Source organism: Notolepis coatsorum (genome assembly GCF_963971535.1).
Source record: "Notolepis coatsorum genome assembly, chromosome: 16".
NCBI lineage: Eukaryota > Metazoa > Chordata > Actinopteri > Aulopiformes > Paralepididae > Notolepis > Notolepis coatsorum.
Genome location: NC_140180.1, coordinates 99,480,012 through 99,496,053, shown reverse-complemented (window position 1 = coordinate 99,496,053; position 16,042 = coordinate 99,480,012). Strand labels below are relative to the sequence as shown.

The 16,042-nt window shown below is 45.8% G+C and overlaps 2 protein-coding genes across 2 annotated transcripts; both read left to right on the top strand.

Moving 5' to 3' along the window:
- Positions 1-2,915: 2,915 nt before the first annotated feature.
- LOC311243064 (uncharacterized protein) lies at positions 2,916-3,794 on the top strand (the record flags this gene model as incomplete). The annotated part of the gene is made up of 1 exon (XM_084332135.1): positions 2,916-3,794. One exon carries the CDS (start codon positions 2,916-2,918, stop codon positions 3,792-3,794), a length of 879 nt encoding a protein of 292 aa, XP_084188261.1.
- A 7,287-nt stretch (positions 3,795-11,081) lies between these two features.
- On the top strand, positions 11,082-12,139 carry LOC311243063 (uncharacterized protein; the record flags this gene model as incomplete). The annotated part of the gene is made up of 2 exons (XM_084332134.1): positions 11,082-11,147; positions 11,255-12,139. The coding sequence occupies 2 exons, from the start codon at positions 11,082-11,084 to the stop codon at positions 12,137-12,139; spliced, it is 951 nt and encodes a 316-aa protein (XP_084188260.1).
- Between the last annotated feature and the right edge of the window lie 3,903 nt (positions 12,140-16,042).

The window sequence follows — 16,042 nt, the reverse complement described above, 5'->3', positions numbered from 1 at the left end:
TACACTACTATCGCTATTTCACAATGAACTATAATGAATTACGGGGGTCGTACAGAACACGCGCCAGTGTCTTGTTTCCGCGTTGAAACGAATGCATGAACTGAGGAGCGCTTATGCCGTAGACGTAGTAACGATATTCTACCACTGGGCGTCAGCTAAGCATGCTCAGAGCTGTGCGTAGACATAAGTACAAAGTCAAGCACAAGTTCAAATAGATAAATCCCACACTTTGCTTAGGAATGGTCGTACGCACGGCTTACGCACATATCTGTGCGTAAGTCAGGTTGATACATGAGGGCCCCCGGGTCTTTTTTTCTCATGCCTTCCAATCCAAAAGGGTGAATTACCATCTGGGAGACGATAGGGGGCGCTTTTTTCACATCTGAGCGCCTGGAGTGGCTGATTTACCAACGGTAGACTCGGTTGATGAAATATGAATTCAGATCACTAATAAAAAATAAAAACGAGAAAAAAACGAATATTCTCGTTATGGGCATCCAAAGTGTTAATATACTGTGTTTTTCTGACAGCATGACAGCAGGGACAGAGGAGGAGTGCTTGTGTTACTACAACATTCTATTATTTAACCCTTTATCTGCCAGGGATTATTCTGATCTTAATCCACTGTCTGCCAGTACTGTAAATCTATGGAGATGTTCCCCTTCTTTGCAGGGCTATAACTTTTTAAATTGTATTGCTAAATTGACATTACTATGGCCCATTCAACGTCAAGTATCTATCGCTTAGGATGTAGCAACGTTATACTTTTTCATTCACATATTCATACAAAAATACGGTCTAAAGTATAAATATGTTTTTATCGTTTTCTGCAGCATTCTGCAGAACGCAGTAGCCAAGACGTAAACAAAGCAAGTATGTCTGACTATAGGCTTGTTCAAGATGGATTTCGGTTTGCCTCGACTAGTAGACGAGAGTAGCCGAGTGAAGCCGGGGGAGGAGTTAAGAGGGCGGACACTTCCTGCACGAGAGTCGAGACCGTTCTGCTCGCCTAGTCGTAATGACATAATAACACGTCGCACGCATGTTTTTTGTTGCTGACGAGTTCGATGCCATTGAAGTCCGACAACTCTTGGATGACCATGGACACGATGTGTATGATGATGTACATGATGGACGTCGTCCGTGGAGGTAATCCATCATTATGAATGGAAAATGGGGAACCCTGATGTAAACAAGACGAAAGTCTTTCTCTGATCTGCATCCCCTCAACAATTGTGTGTATTGAGCCGTACTGTATTGTACCCATCCTGCAATCAATAAGGTTTTCATTCATTCATTCATCTGCTGTAGCAGTACAAGTGTTATTTCAGTGATTTTGCAATTGAATAAAAGCGTTTAATCTAGTGTTGTGGTTGTACAAAGCATTTCCAGTAATAGGTAGATTCTACATCATGTAATACCACACCCCTCTTAACACTTTGGCTGCCATGGGTTAAATTAATGATATACCATAGATTGCCAGCGCTATTTGTCTATGGAGAACGTCCCCTTCTTTGCAGGGCTATAACTTTTTAAATTCTATTGCTACATTGCCATTATTAGGGCCCATTCAAAGTCCTATATGTATTGTTCATTGTGTAGCAACGTTAAACTTTTTCATTCACATATTCATAGTAAAGTATGGTCTAATGTATAAGTATGTTTTCATCTCTTTCTGCAACTTTCTCCAGAACGTGATATATAGCCCCAAATGCATTATATTGATGATGAAATACAGTTTGATGGCAATCAGCGCGATATAAAAAATTCCAACTAGACGTACTTCTAGAAGTTACTACACGTCATCTGATGTTGACCGGATGGGCGAGGGGGCGTTTATAATTCCGTGGGCAGCGTTATACCAATCATCTAATGTGGGTCAAATGTTGATAAAAGCAGTTAGTATCGAAGATGGTAACGTTACACGCTGAAACTCACCCCAGTCTCCGCGCGCCGTTGGGCGATCATCGTCGAGTAGAAATTTTATCATTATGGGATATATTATTACCCGGTCCATCTCCAGCTTGTATAATGGTATATACGTCCAAATCATGTTGTTTATCGAGTTATTGGCAATCGATCGCTATGTAGAGTGACGAGCTAGAGTGCCGGAACCTATCCCGAGTGGCCGGAAGCAATAGGGCCGACCAGCAAAACCTCTACTGCGCTTCCTGTTAAGCAGTTGCGCCGATCGGCCACCAGATGGCGCTCCTGAACCGCCAGAGAGCTCAGTGGGTCCTGCTGGTGAATCTCAGGCCAGCGGAGGGGGAATATGAATCCGATTCCAGATTTTTGAAATATTGATATAAGGACGCTGTACAGCGTCCCCCGGCAACTTTAGCATCGCCAGCAAAGACGTTGTAAATCGTTTTTAGGCAGTCAAAGTGTTAAGAAATGGGGGCCAATCTTGCTCCACTTGATCAAGTGTAATACATATTAACTCCTACACATTTGCCCCCCTCATAATATTGTTTTCCCTATCGACAAGTACAATCACGACACATTTCCTAAATGCACTTCACAGATCAATCAAATGGTGCATGCCATATATTTGTAAATACATTTCCAACAAGGTCCAAGCAAGGCTACTTAAAATGTCGCCAATGCACGTCCAGTACATTGTTGCCATTTGTATTAGCCTACACTGAGATAGTAGTAGTTAAAGTAAACATTATGCTGAAGTTGCCTTCTGTTCTAGATCGGTTCCCAAGATCAACTATTTCGTCGAAGAGGTGGTCCCACGTTATACCCCTTCAGACTTCAGAAGTCACTTCAGACTCTCCCGTGGGCACGTGGAGGTATGTATACAATCAGCAGACATTCTATGTTGGCTATTACAGTATTAAAGCCCATGCTGCTACACCATTGAATGGAAATCACTCCCCTTTGCTCTTTCCTCAACCATTCAGGAGCTGATGACTGCCATTGGCCCTGTGTACAACAACACACTGCACACAAAGTTGCCACTGAATCGCAGTGTGCTGGCATGTCTGTGGACTCTGTCGAATCAAGAGTCCTATAGGGGTGTTGGAGATCGGTTCAACACCACAAAATCCACAGTGTGCAAACACCTGCACGACTTCTGTGCACTAGTGAATGCACACATGTCCCATCACATTTCCTGGCCCACAGGGGAAGCGCTACATTCCTCAGAGCTAGGATTCAGGGCAGCAGGATTCCCCAACACGGTCTGTGCCGTGGATGGCTGCCACATCCCCATGGTGAGGCCACACTGCGAGAACCCAGTGGCGTATCTGAATAGGAAAGGGTTCTATTCAGTCATACTCACTGGGTACTGTGACAGCCATCGGCGGTTCTGTCACGTTAGTGTGGGCGACCCTGGTAGCTGGCACGATGCGAGAGCATTTCGGGTGTCGGAGGTTGGCCGGCTGCTAGAAGCAGATCCCCAGTCCCTGGTGCCGGAGGGGATGCACATCATTGGGGACTCTGCGTACCCACTAATGCCCCAGCTCATGAAGCCCTACAGGGACAACGGGCATTTGACTGCTAGGCAGAGGCGGTATAACAAGAGGTTGAATACTGCTTGTGTGGTGATCGAGCATTCCTTCGGTATCCTCAAGAACAAGTTCAGGAGGCTTAGATGCTTGCATATGAGGGATACAGGACACATCAGCGCAGCAGTCTTTGCCTGTTGCATCCTGCACAATATATGCATAGAGCCCACTGACCAAGTTGAAGAGGATGTTGAGGTAGAAGCCGATCACAAGCCACCAGCAGTAGACCAGGACAGAGGTGCAAATCATCGTAGGGATCTAATCTGTCTCAGTTTGTAAACCTCTGCCAATGACACACACTTGATTGTTCATTTAGCGCCCCACCCTCCCCTTTTCTTTTTAGCCCCCCACCCTCCCCTTTTTTGTGAGCTGGTGGGCCATATCCCACAGGGTGATGTGATGCACATATTGAGTATTTGTCAACAGGCATGGATTACATGCATTGACTCTGTACAGTGTATTTCATCATCAAGACTCCTGCTGTGCCTCCGTGTGGCAGCTCATGGAAACTGGGAGATTTAAAAGCCAGGCTAAACCAGCAGGGGATCTCGGAGCATCAGTGGTCCCCAGAGGTACTGAGTCACGTCAAGGGGATGAATATGGCCAACCAACCACTGCCCCATTTGTTGTGAGACAACATTGTTAGTGCTAGAAACCTTGAATACATTCTGTTTAGAATTCCCTGGCTAGCAGGGAATAAAAGAAATGCTTTGACACAGACACTACAACTATAACGGTTTGTACTGAACCCAATATGCAGACATTTGATACAATCTGCTTTTTCAGATAGCAAGCCAGAGGTATGGGAAATCATTTAAAAGCAAATAAATGACTCATTCAAATGTTTATGTTAATAACACCTTTATTGTGTTCCTCCATTCATGTAATTTGCAGCTACAACCCCACGAGCGCTCACTCCATGCCCCCCAGTGGCCATTCCACCTTCAGCCAACACTCCATGCCCCCCAGTGGCCATTCCACCTTCAGCCAACACTCCATGCCCCCCAGTGGCCATTCCACCTTCAGCCAACACTCCATGCCCTCTAGTAGCCAGGCCACCTTCAGTGCTCACCCAGTACCCTCCAGTGGCCCTGCAGGGGAAGGACAAGAGAGAGAGAGAGAGAGCACATCCAGGCAGGAACTGTGACAACCAAAACATTGCAAAAAAAGAAAATGAAACTCAAAAGTGGCATGCATGAAATGTTTAGTTACCTGGTGACTGTGATTGAAAAAAGAAACTCAAAAGTGGCATGCATGGATGAAATGTTAGTTATCTGGTGACTGTGATTGAAAAAAGAAACTCAAAAGTGGCATGTATGCATGAAATGTTAGTTACCTGGTGACTGTGGTGCCCGTGACAACAAGAGTGTTATAAGTGTTTTCTGCTGGCTGACCATTTCTTGGAGTGTATTAGTGAGTTGGGTGACACCGTGGTTGAGACTAGTTAAAAGTGTGTTATTGGTTTGGGCGAGAAGTAAATGTTGTGTCTCAAATGCTCTCCTCCTTCTCTCCTTTGTCCTTCTCCGTCGGTCCTGATCGGGCATCGCCATGGACTCCAACGCCACCGTCCGTCTCTCCGCATGAGACTCGTACGTCTCTGCGAAACGCGGACGATTGATGCGCAGGACTTCCCTCCGACTTGTCGATCTGAGCAGGGCCGTGGTTCTGGGCAGGGCCGTGGAGGGACCAGGCTGCTCCTCGGGGACCTCTGGAGCACCAGGACCGGGCTGCTCCTCAGGGACCTCTGGAGCACTAGGACCAGGCTGCTCCTCAGGGAAGCTGGGTAGTTGCTCAGAGGATGTAGCAGTGGCACTGGCACTCGAACCCCTCCTCATGGAGAATAGAGGGCTTGACACGATGGTGCCTGGTGGTGCCTTCCCGACCCCACAGGACCCAAATAAGTCATCCATTATCTGTGGAAGAGCACAGTTGTTAAGAAAAAGCTCCAACTGGAAAAGAAGCTACAACTGGAAATGCATTAACAAACTGCACATACTGTATAGTATTCCCAGGTTATGCTCCCCCCTCCTGTAGAGTGACTCCGGTCCTTAGCCCTCTTGTATGTGATTAGCATGTTGCCCAGTTTCTTCCGCAGCTTCTCTATTGTCATGTTGTAGCCACGGCCCTTGAAGTCCTCCTCCGGGCTTCTTGTAAAACGCTATCTTATTGCGGTAGTAGAGGTGTTGGTGGGTCCTAGTCAGCTCCAGGAGCAGCATGATTGTGTTGTGTGTGAAGTCTGTAAAGACACAAGTGTTGACAAACAGATTTCCTTTGCTCTATTTAGGTTGTAATTTTGGTTAATGTACCTGGTTTGTACAGACCTGACTGTCGTGGAGATGCAGGTGTGAGGTGTGGAATGGCCACTGGAGGGTACTGGGTGGGGGCTGAGGGTGGCCTGGCCACTGGAGAGTACTGGGTGGGGGCTGAGGGTGGCCTGGCCACTGGAGAGTACTGGGTGGGGGCTGAGGGTGGCCTGGCCACTGGAGGGTACTGGGTGGGGGCTGAAGGTGGCCTGGCTACTGGGGGGTGTGGAGTGAGCACTGAAGGTGGCCTGGCTACTGGGGGGTGTGGAGTGAGCGCTCGTGGGGTTGCAGCTGCCAATGAAGCTGATTACATGAAATGGAGAAACACAATAAAAGTTATTGATATAAACATTTGAATGAGTCATTTATTTGCTTTTGAATGATTTCCCATACCTCTGGCTTCCCCCATCGTCTGAGCTGCATATCTTTGATCTGAAAAAGCAGATGTATCAAATAACAAAGTCCCTTCCTACAGTAATAATTGTTACATGACATTTGATTTACACTTTACTTGTTTACTCGAGTTTCAAGTTTCTTTAATAGTTGTCATACAGAAGTACAGAATACTTTCATACAAAATGCTTCTTACTGTTACGCTCCAGAGACTGTGCTAGACAAGATAATATCAAATAACATAGTATAGCATGTAATTTAGAAGTAGAAGTACTCACCATTCACTAGTCTTTCTGCCATGGCTGGGGTAACCATGAGGGTTAGCGATCCGAGAGCGTCTTTGAGTATCACAGCCTTTTTTGTCCAAGAGGAAAGTTATCTCATTTGGTAGCTTTATATAGGTAAGCCCTAATGAGGAACCACACCTGCTTGATTGGATGTTTCTGAGTGGCACATGTGTATTAAATGATTGGGATTGAGTGGTTCTAAGGAGCCGGCACACATGTTGAGGTAACTATTCCGAATGGCCAATGTACATGTGGCCTGTCTATATCCATGGGTATAGACAGTAGCCTTACAGTGTATTGCAAGGTCTGACATTGACTCTAGGTCAACTCCTGAAAAGGGGGTCAATGTCAGACTTTGCTATCAAAAGTTAGGGGGCTAATAACCCTTGCCATAATTTCAGTGCGCCCCTAACTTTTGATTGCAAGGTCTGACATTGACCCCCTTTTCAGGAGTTGACCTAGAGCCCACCAAGGTCATGCATATCAAGTTTGGTCAATGTCAGACCTTGCAATACACTGTAAGGCACTGTAAGGCTACTGTCCTGCCTCACTTCCAGTGATGAAGCTAAGCTATGCTAACGGAGCATCTATTCCCAAAGCTAAAATGCACGCACAGAGACAAAAAAGGTATGCATCTTCTTGTCTAACTCCAGGGAAGATGTTAAATAAGCTAATTTCCCAAAATAGTGGAGTTATCCTTTAAGCGACGGGCAGATTAGACACAGCCATAATTTAAAACATAGATTAGGCGATATTGACGTTAACATTGAAGTGGTGCTGGGCATTCAAGGAGGTAAAAAGGAATTAAGCTTGGGCAGTGAAAGTGTTAAGGGGGTCCTTATCGCGCTTCAGCAAAAGTGAGATGCAGGCCTGGTAAAATGTTGGGGGAAGAGTATAATTGGTCTCAAATGATTAATTAAAAACATCAAGCAGTAGAGGGGAAAGCAAGACCGAAAACGCCTTATAGAACTCTGTACTAAAACCATCCGGTCCTGGAGCTTTAGAAGTTTGCATGTTCTTTATTGAATGGTTCAATTCCTCAAGAGTCAGGGGTTCTTTGAGTTGGGCTTTATCTTCAGCAGATATTGTTGGGATCTGGAGTTCCCTAAATAAGTCATCCATCCTTGTGCATCCCTGGCGCTGGTGGAGCTCATGAGGCTTAGAGGATGAAAGTATGGATCAAGTTCAAAGTCATATAATTTTTAATATTAAAAAAAAATTCCCATGATTAACATTAATAGCCTAATCTCAAGATATCTGTAACAGATTACAAATATTTCCGAATTTTAACCACTTATATTCGTGTTTGTTTGATAGTAAGTCCGTTTTTATGGGGGGAAAAAGCAGAAAACGGCATATTTATCATATCTCTATACGTTTTAGACCCCATATTCCAGCATGTGAAAACTGGACAAAGTCCCTGTGAATAAGAAAGTGCCCTTATAAAAAGAAAATTGACTATTTCGGTCAGAAATAGCTGAGACGCTGACGTTAGTAAGCACCGGTTATTGCTAATATTTCTAGCAGGGATACATTAGACTTGTTTGCCGGTATAATCTCAACACAGAGCCCCTCCCAATGCAGAGTGAGCCCTCTCGTCTCACCAGTGAGCAGCCGGGAGCAAATAGGGGCGCGACCAATCACAGCTGGTGACACAAGTGGGCTGGGCTCGCTCTGAGGAAAGTATATTCGACGTGCATACAAATATTCATTTATACATTTTCTACATAATATCCCAGCGTTTCAACCAGCTGCACATTATACTCACATTATGTGCTCATTAGAAAAAAGAATTTACGCATATTGGTCAGGACATGGCGAAACGCACGTTTATGAAAATACCTGAATTGAAAAAAGACAAATAGATTTCTTTATAATTCATTTTATTTACAGGTGTTGCACTTGGCTGTGATCTTTGCATATAGACTTCCTGCACTTATGGCATTAGGCGCGTTCGAGATGGATTTCAGCTCGCCTCGAAAATAGACGAGAGTAGCCGAGTGAAGCCAGGGGAGGAGTTAAAAAGGCGGACACTTCCTGCACGAGACCGTTCTGCTCGCCTAGTCGTAATGGCACAACAACCAGTCGCACACTTGTTCTTTGTTGCTGACGAGTTCGATGCCATTGAAGTCCGACAACTCTTGCATGACCATGGACACGATGGGTATGATGATGTACACGAAAGTCTTTATCTGGTCTGCATCCCCATGCCGTGTTTTCCTTTTTACCCCCTTGATGCCCAAACCCACTCCAATGTTAATTTAATATCGCCTAATCTATGTTTTTTTTTTTTATATTTATTTGTTGGCGTTTTATCGCTTTATTGCTACTGGGCAGTCCAGTAGAGAGAGACAGAGGAGGAATGGGAGACAGAGCGGGGGGGAGACACTCGGCAAATAACGACGGGTTCGGACGCGGCTGAGCGCGCCACGTGCCCCGCCACTGGGGCGCCCCTAATCTATGTTTTAAATTATGGCTATGTGTCTAATCTGCCCGTCGCTTATTAAAGACTCATTTTCCAGTCAACATTGTCAAGGCAGATTGTTTTTTTTTATCGCTTCATTTCCGTTTGATAGCATTTTGAAAAATCACTCGTTTTCGCGGAAAAAACAACCCTATGATGATAAGTCAAGTCAAGTCAAGAGTTTTATTTGTCACGGCATACAAGTATACAATGAAATGCGGGTGGTCTTGCCCGCAACGATGTGCAATACAGTGGTACAACATAATAGAATCCAATAAAAACAACATTGTGCAATAAACAGGTATGGTGTGACATCTCGGTATCTGTATAGTTATTTACAGAGCATATAGGACATGCTAGGTAGCTTTGGTAGTGCAATACACTGTTACTGTTATACTAATTTAAAGTGGCCTTTCCTTTTGGCCATAAGCGGGTGTGTGCGGCATGAGTGTGTTCCCGCTCATGTTAAAGTGTTAAAGTGGCTGCTAGTGTGCTTGTGTGTGGATTGTTCATTGTTCAAGGCTCTGATGGCCTGGGGGAAGAAGCTGAGCCTAAGCCTCTCTGTCCTAGTAGCTGGGGTTCGCAGGCGTCTGCCTGACCTCAGCAGCTGGAACAGGCTGTTATTGGGGTGGTGGGGGTCTTTCATTATTCTGCAGGCTCTGGATTTGCACCTCTTGTTGTATAGAACCTGCAGGGGAGGTAGTGCAATACCCGTGGTACGCTCGGCTGAGCGCACCACTCTCTGTAGGGCCTTCTTGTCCTGTGCCGTGCTGTTTCCATACCAGGCAGTGATGTTTCCGGTCAAGATGCTCTCTACAGCTCCTGAGTAGAAGGACTGGAGTATCTTCCCCGATACTCTGAACTTCCTTAACTGTCTCAGGTGGTAGAGGCGCTGCTTCGCCTTCTTTACTACTGTGTAGTAAATCGCCTTCTTTACTACTGTGTAGTAAATCATAAATAATCGTAGATAATCGTCTTTTACTGGAATATTCCAGAACGTTGTCATTTGTCAGCCTATTTATGAATAGTTCAAATAAACGCTAGATGATCGATAGTATGTGTGCGCACGCACGCTCGTGCCGCGCGCTGATAATCGCTGCTCTTATTTCCTGATGGCTTTTACAGTGAAACAGCAATATCACATATTATATATATATATATACGCTTATATCTCCGTGAAAACGAGTCTGATTATCCTAAGACTGATAACATAGATTTTTTACCTGACATCAGATGGTATCCAAGTGTTATATTCCAATTCCTGATCACCATTCGAAAAAATCGATAATTGTATTGATCCACCGTGTGTACAGTATAACACATATTCGCCGTGGCACCAAGGTTCCAGAATGAACTCTGGTAGACCCCGGTTACATCAGTGAGAAGTAAAATGTGGAGTCAGAAATCCGTTCTCCCATTCACTTTCATTGAGTCCAATCCAAAAGGGTGATTTACCATCTGGGAGACGATAGGGGGCGCTTTTTTCACATCTGAGCGCCGGCGGTGCCTGGATCTCCAACAGTAGGCTCGCTTGATGCAATATGATTTCAGAACGCTAATAAAAAAAAATTAAAAAAGAAAAAAAACTGAGAAATCTCGTGATGGGCATTCAACGTCATTCATTCATCTGCTGTAGCAGTACAAGTGTTATTTCAGTGATTTTGCAATTGAATAAAAGCGTTTAATCTAGTGTTGTGGTTGTACAAAGCATGTCCAGTAATAGGTAGATTCTACATCATGTAATACTACACCCCTCTTAAGAAATGGGGGCCAATCTTGCTCCACTTGATCAAGTGTAATACATATTGTCAACTCCTACACATTTGCCCCCCCTCATAATATTGTTTGCCCTATCGACAAGTACAATCACAGTACAATCACGACACATTTCCTAAATGATGCACTTCACAGATCAATCAAATGGTGCATGCCATATATTTGTAAATACATTTCCAACAAGGTCCAAGCAAGGCTACTAAAAATGTCGCCAATGCACGTCCAGTACATTGTTGCCATTTGTATTAGCCTACACTGAGATAGTAGTAGTTAAAGTAAACATTATGCTGAAGTTGCCTTCTGTTCTAGATCGGTTCCCAAAATCAACTATTTTGTCGAAGAGATGGTCCCACGCTATACCCCTTCAGACTTCAGAAGTCACTTCAGACTCTCCCGTGGGCACGTGGAGGTATACAATCAGCAGACATTCTATGTTGGCTATTACAGTATTAAAGCCCATGCTGCTACACCATTGAATGAAAATCACTCCCCTTTGCTCTTTCCTCAACCATTCAGGAGCTGATGACTGCCATTGGCCCTGTGTATACTAACACACTGCACACAAAGTTGCCACTGAATCGCAGTGTGCTTGCATGTCTGTGGACTCTGTCTAATCAAGAGTCCTATAGGGGTGTTGCAGATCGGTTCAACACAACGAAATCCACCGGGTGCAAACACCTGCACGACTTCTGTGCACTATTGAATGCACAAATGGGCCATCACATTTCCTGGCCCACAGGGGAAGCGCTACATTCCTCAGAGCTAGGATTCAGGGCAGCAGGATTCCCCAACACGGTCTGTGCCGTGGATGGCTGCCACATCCCCATTGTGAGGCCACACTGCGAGAACCCAGTGGTGTATCTGAATAGGAAAGGGTTCTATTCAGTCATACTCACTGGGTACTGTGACAGCCATCGGCGGTTCTGTCACGTTAGTGTGGGCGACCCTGGTAGCTGGCACGATGCGAGAGCATTTCGGTTGTCGGAGGTTGGCCGGCTGCTAGAAGCAGATCCCCAGTCCCTGGTGCCGGAGGGGATGCACATCATTGGGGACTCTGCGTACCCACTAATGCCCCAGCTCATGAAGCCCTACAGGGACAACGGGCATTTGACTGCTAGGCAGAGGCGGTATAACAAGAGGTTGAATACTGCTCGTGTGGTGATCGAGCATTCCTTCGGCATCCTCAAGAACAAGTTCAGGAGGCTAAGATGCTTGCATATGAGGGATACAGGAAACATCAGCGCAGCAGTCTTTGCCTGTTGCATCCTGCACAATGTATGCATAGAGCCCACTGACCAAGCTGAAGAGGATGTTGAGGTAGAAGCCGATCACGAGCCACCAGCAGTAGACCAGGACAGAGGTGCAAATCATCGTAGGGATCTAATCTGTCTCGGTTTGTAAACATCACCTCTGCCAATGACACACACTTGATTGTTTTTTTTAGCCCCCCCCCATGGCCTCCAACGCCGCCGTCCCTCTCTCTGCATGAGACTCATACGTCTTGGCGAAACGCGGACGACTTCTCTCCGACTCGTCGATCTGGGCAGGGCCATGGTGCTGGGCAGGGCCGTGGTTCTGGGCAGGGACGTGGAGGGACCAGGCTGCTCCTCAGGGACCTCTAGAGCACCAGGACCGGGCTGCTCCTCAGGGACCTCTGGAGCACTAGGACCAGGCTGCTCCTCAGGGAAGCTGGGGAGTTGCCCAGATCAGTGATTCCCAACCTGGGGTCCGCGGACCCCTGGGGGTCCGCCAGGGGGCGCAGGGGGTCCGCCAGACCACAGATGATTTGAGGTATTTTTATTTTTATTTTTTTTTATTTATTTAATTTTTTTATCATCAGAAGCATGAATAGTCTCTCCACTACAATAAAAAATAAAGATAAATAAATAAACATCTAGACATGATTTTTGAACGTTAACAGTAGGCTACCGGGTAGCCGCTAAAACGCGAATCAGTTGACTATCACTTTCTGTAGCTAGCCTAGCACGCTAGTTAACTTTCTCGGCTCGTCTGCAGTCAGCCGCCAGAGGCGAAAATGTGTGACAAACGAAAAGGAGATGACGGCAGCTCATCTGCAAAAAAAGTTAGGACCTACAGCAATCGCGAAAATTACATCACCATGGGCTTCACTGAGGGACCAGACAAACGACCTGAGTGTGTGATTTGTGGAGAAAAGTTGGCAAACTCGAGCCTGAAGCCCAGCAAGCTGAAGAGACATCAGGCGTCTAAGCACCCAGAAACCGTTGGGAAGGATCCAGACTTTTTTCGGAGGAAAGAACAGTCTCTCAAGGCGAACAAGCCTGTTGATGTTAGAGTAGCGTGGAGCAGGGGTGGCAGTGATTTACAGAAGGCTACCGAAGCCTCCTTTGAGTGTTCGCTTTTAATTGCAAAAGCAAAGAAACCGCACAATATTGGCGAGCAGCTCATCAAACCAGCCTGCATCAAAATGGTTTAGACACTGTGCGGCCCACAGGTGGCGGATAAACTAAAATCAGTACCACTCTCGAACAATGTAGTGAAAGACCGAATTGATAAGATGTCAAGTGATTGCGAGCAGCAGCTGTCAGAAAAGCTTAGAAAGGGTCCATTTGCCATAAAACTTGATGAAACTACAACTGTCGCAGACGAGGCTGTGCTCATCGTTTATGTGCAATATATTGAAAATGAGGATCTGAACCAGGACATTCTCATGTCAGTCAACCTTACTACCACCACTCGAGGTGAGGATATTTTTACTGCAGTGGATTCTTACTTCATTCAACATAAATGCAAACCGTTCACCATTAGGGCCTGATTTGAGAGAATACAGGATTTGAATATTGGCCAAAATTTTGAAATACATATGGTGCAAGATTAGATTTGTTGATTGAAGGCACAAGTCAAAGAAGCATAGTGGGTCTAATTATGATGCATATGCCTGTGTATAAGCAGTTTGTTATTAAAATGACAAAAAAAAGGTATTAAACCCAGCTAGGACAGATTCTCTCTGCTACTGATTGGAATTTCCTGTCTCATATTTAGTTTAATTTGTTGCATTGATTTGTTCCATAAATGCAAACCGTTCACCATTAGGGACTGATTTGAGAGGATGAATACAGGATTTGAATATTGGCCAAACATTTTGAAATGCATATGGTGCAAGATGAGATTTGTTGATTGAAGGCACAAGTTAAAGAAGCATAGTGGGTCTAATTGTGATGCATATGCCTGTGTATAAGCAGTTTGTTATTAAAATGACAAAAAAAAGGTATTAAACCCAGCTAGGACAGATTCTCTCTGCTACTGATTGGAATTTCCTGTCTCTTATTTAGTTTAATTTGTTGCATTGATTTGTTCCATAAATGCAAACCGTTCACCATTAGGGCCTGATTTGAGAGGATGAATACAGCATTTGAATATTGGCCAAACATTTTGAAATGCATATGGTGCAAGATGAGATTTGTTGATTGAAGGCACAAGTCAAAGAAGCATAGTGGGTCTAATTGTGATGCATATGCCTGTGTATAAGCAGTTTGTTATTAAAATGAAAAAAAAAAAAAACGTATTTTATGGTATCTTATTAGGAGGGGGTCCGCGAATTTCATCAGAGATGCTTGGGGGTCCCTGGGGGGAAAAAGGTTGGGAACCACTGGCCCAGAGGATGTAGCACTGGCACTCGAACCCCTCTTCCTGGGGAATAGAGGGCTTGGTGCCTTCCCGACCCCACAGGACCCAAATAAGTAATCCATTATCTGTGGAAGAGCACAGTTGTTAAGAAAAAGCTCCAACTGGAAAAGAAGCTACAACTGGAAATGCATTAACAAACTGCACATACTGTATAGTATTCCCATGTTATGCTCCCCTCTCCTGTAGAGTGACTCCGGTCCTTAGCCCTCTTATATGTGATGAGCATGTTGCCCAGTTTTTTCCGCAGCTTTTCTATTATAAAGTTGTAGCCATGGTTCTTGAATTCTTCCTCCAGCTTCTTGTAGAATGCTATTTTATTGCGGTAGTAGAGGTGTTGGTGGGTCCTAGTCAGCTCCAGGAGCAGCATTATTGTGTTGTGTGTGAAGTAAATGTCCTTTGCTCTATTTAGGTTGTAATTTTGGTTAATGTACCTTGTTTGTACAGACCTGACTGTTGTGGAGATGCAGGTGTGAGGTGTGGAATGGCCACTGGAGGGCACTGTGTGGGGGCTGAGGGTGGAATAGCCACTGGAGGGTACTGGGTGGGGGCTGAGAGTGGAATTGCCACTGGAGGGTACTGGGTGGGGGCTGAGGGTGGCCTGGCCACTGGAGGGTACTGGGTGGAATAGCCACTGGAGGGTACTGGGTGGGGGCTGAGGGTGGAATAGCCACTGGAGGGTACTGGGTGGGGGCTGGCCACTGGAGGGCACTGGGTGGGGGCTGAGGGTGGAATAGCCACTGGAGGGTACTGGTTGAGGGCTGAGGGTGGAATGGGCTGAGGGTGGCCTGGCCACTGGAGGGTACTGGGTGGAATAGCCACTGGAGGGTACTGGGTGGGGGCTGAGGGTCGAATAGCCACTGGAGGGTACTGGGTGGGGGCTGAGGGTGGCCTGGCCACTGGAGGGTACTGGGTGGGGGCTGAGGATGGCCTGGCCACTGGAGGGCGTGGAGTGAGCACTGAAGGTAGCCTGGCTACTGCGGGGCGTGGAGTGAGCACTGAAGGTGGCCTGGCTACTGGGGGGCGTGGAGTGAGCACTGAAGGTGGCCTGGCTACTGGGGGGCGTGGAGTGAGCACTGAAGGTGGCCTGGCTACTGGGGGGCGTGGAGTGAGCACTGAAGGTGGCCTGGCTACTGGGGGGCGTGGAGTGAGCACTCGTGGGGTTGTAGCTGCAAATGCAACTGATTACATGAATGGATAAACACAATAAAAATTATTGATATAAACATTTGAATGAGTCATTTATTTGCTTTTAAATGATTTCCCATACCTCTGGCTTCCCTCATTATTTTTTTTTTTTTTTTATACTTTATTGTGTCAATGAAAAACATTTTACATTTAGGTATAGTAAGTGTACCCACATACACATACACAACTGCACCTGTCCATACTTACATACGTACATACCCACACAAATGTACATACGCATATTCCAAATCTTGACACTTTTTTCTTTGTACCCATCACCCATACAAAAAACAAGAGACAAAAACACAAACAAAGGGAGGGCGTAGCGTGTGGGAGGACCACACTATCCCCCTCAAGTCCTATCCGCGCTTAGCAGGCGCCCCGACCGAACTGTAGGAGTCGCTGTTTACAACGACCCGGACCCACCCCGCCAGCTTCTCCCACCCTCTAATA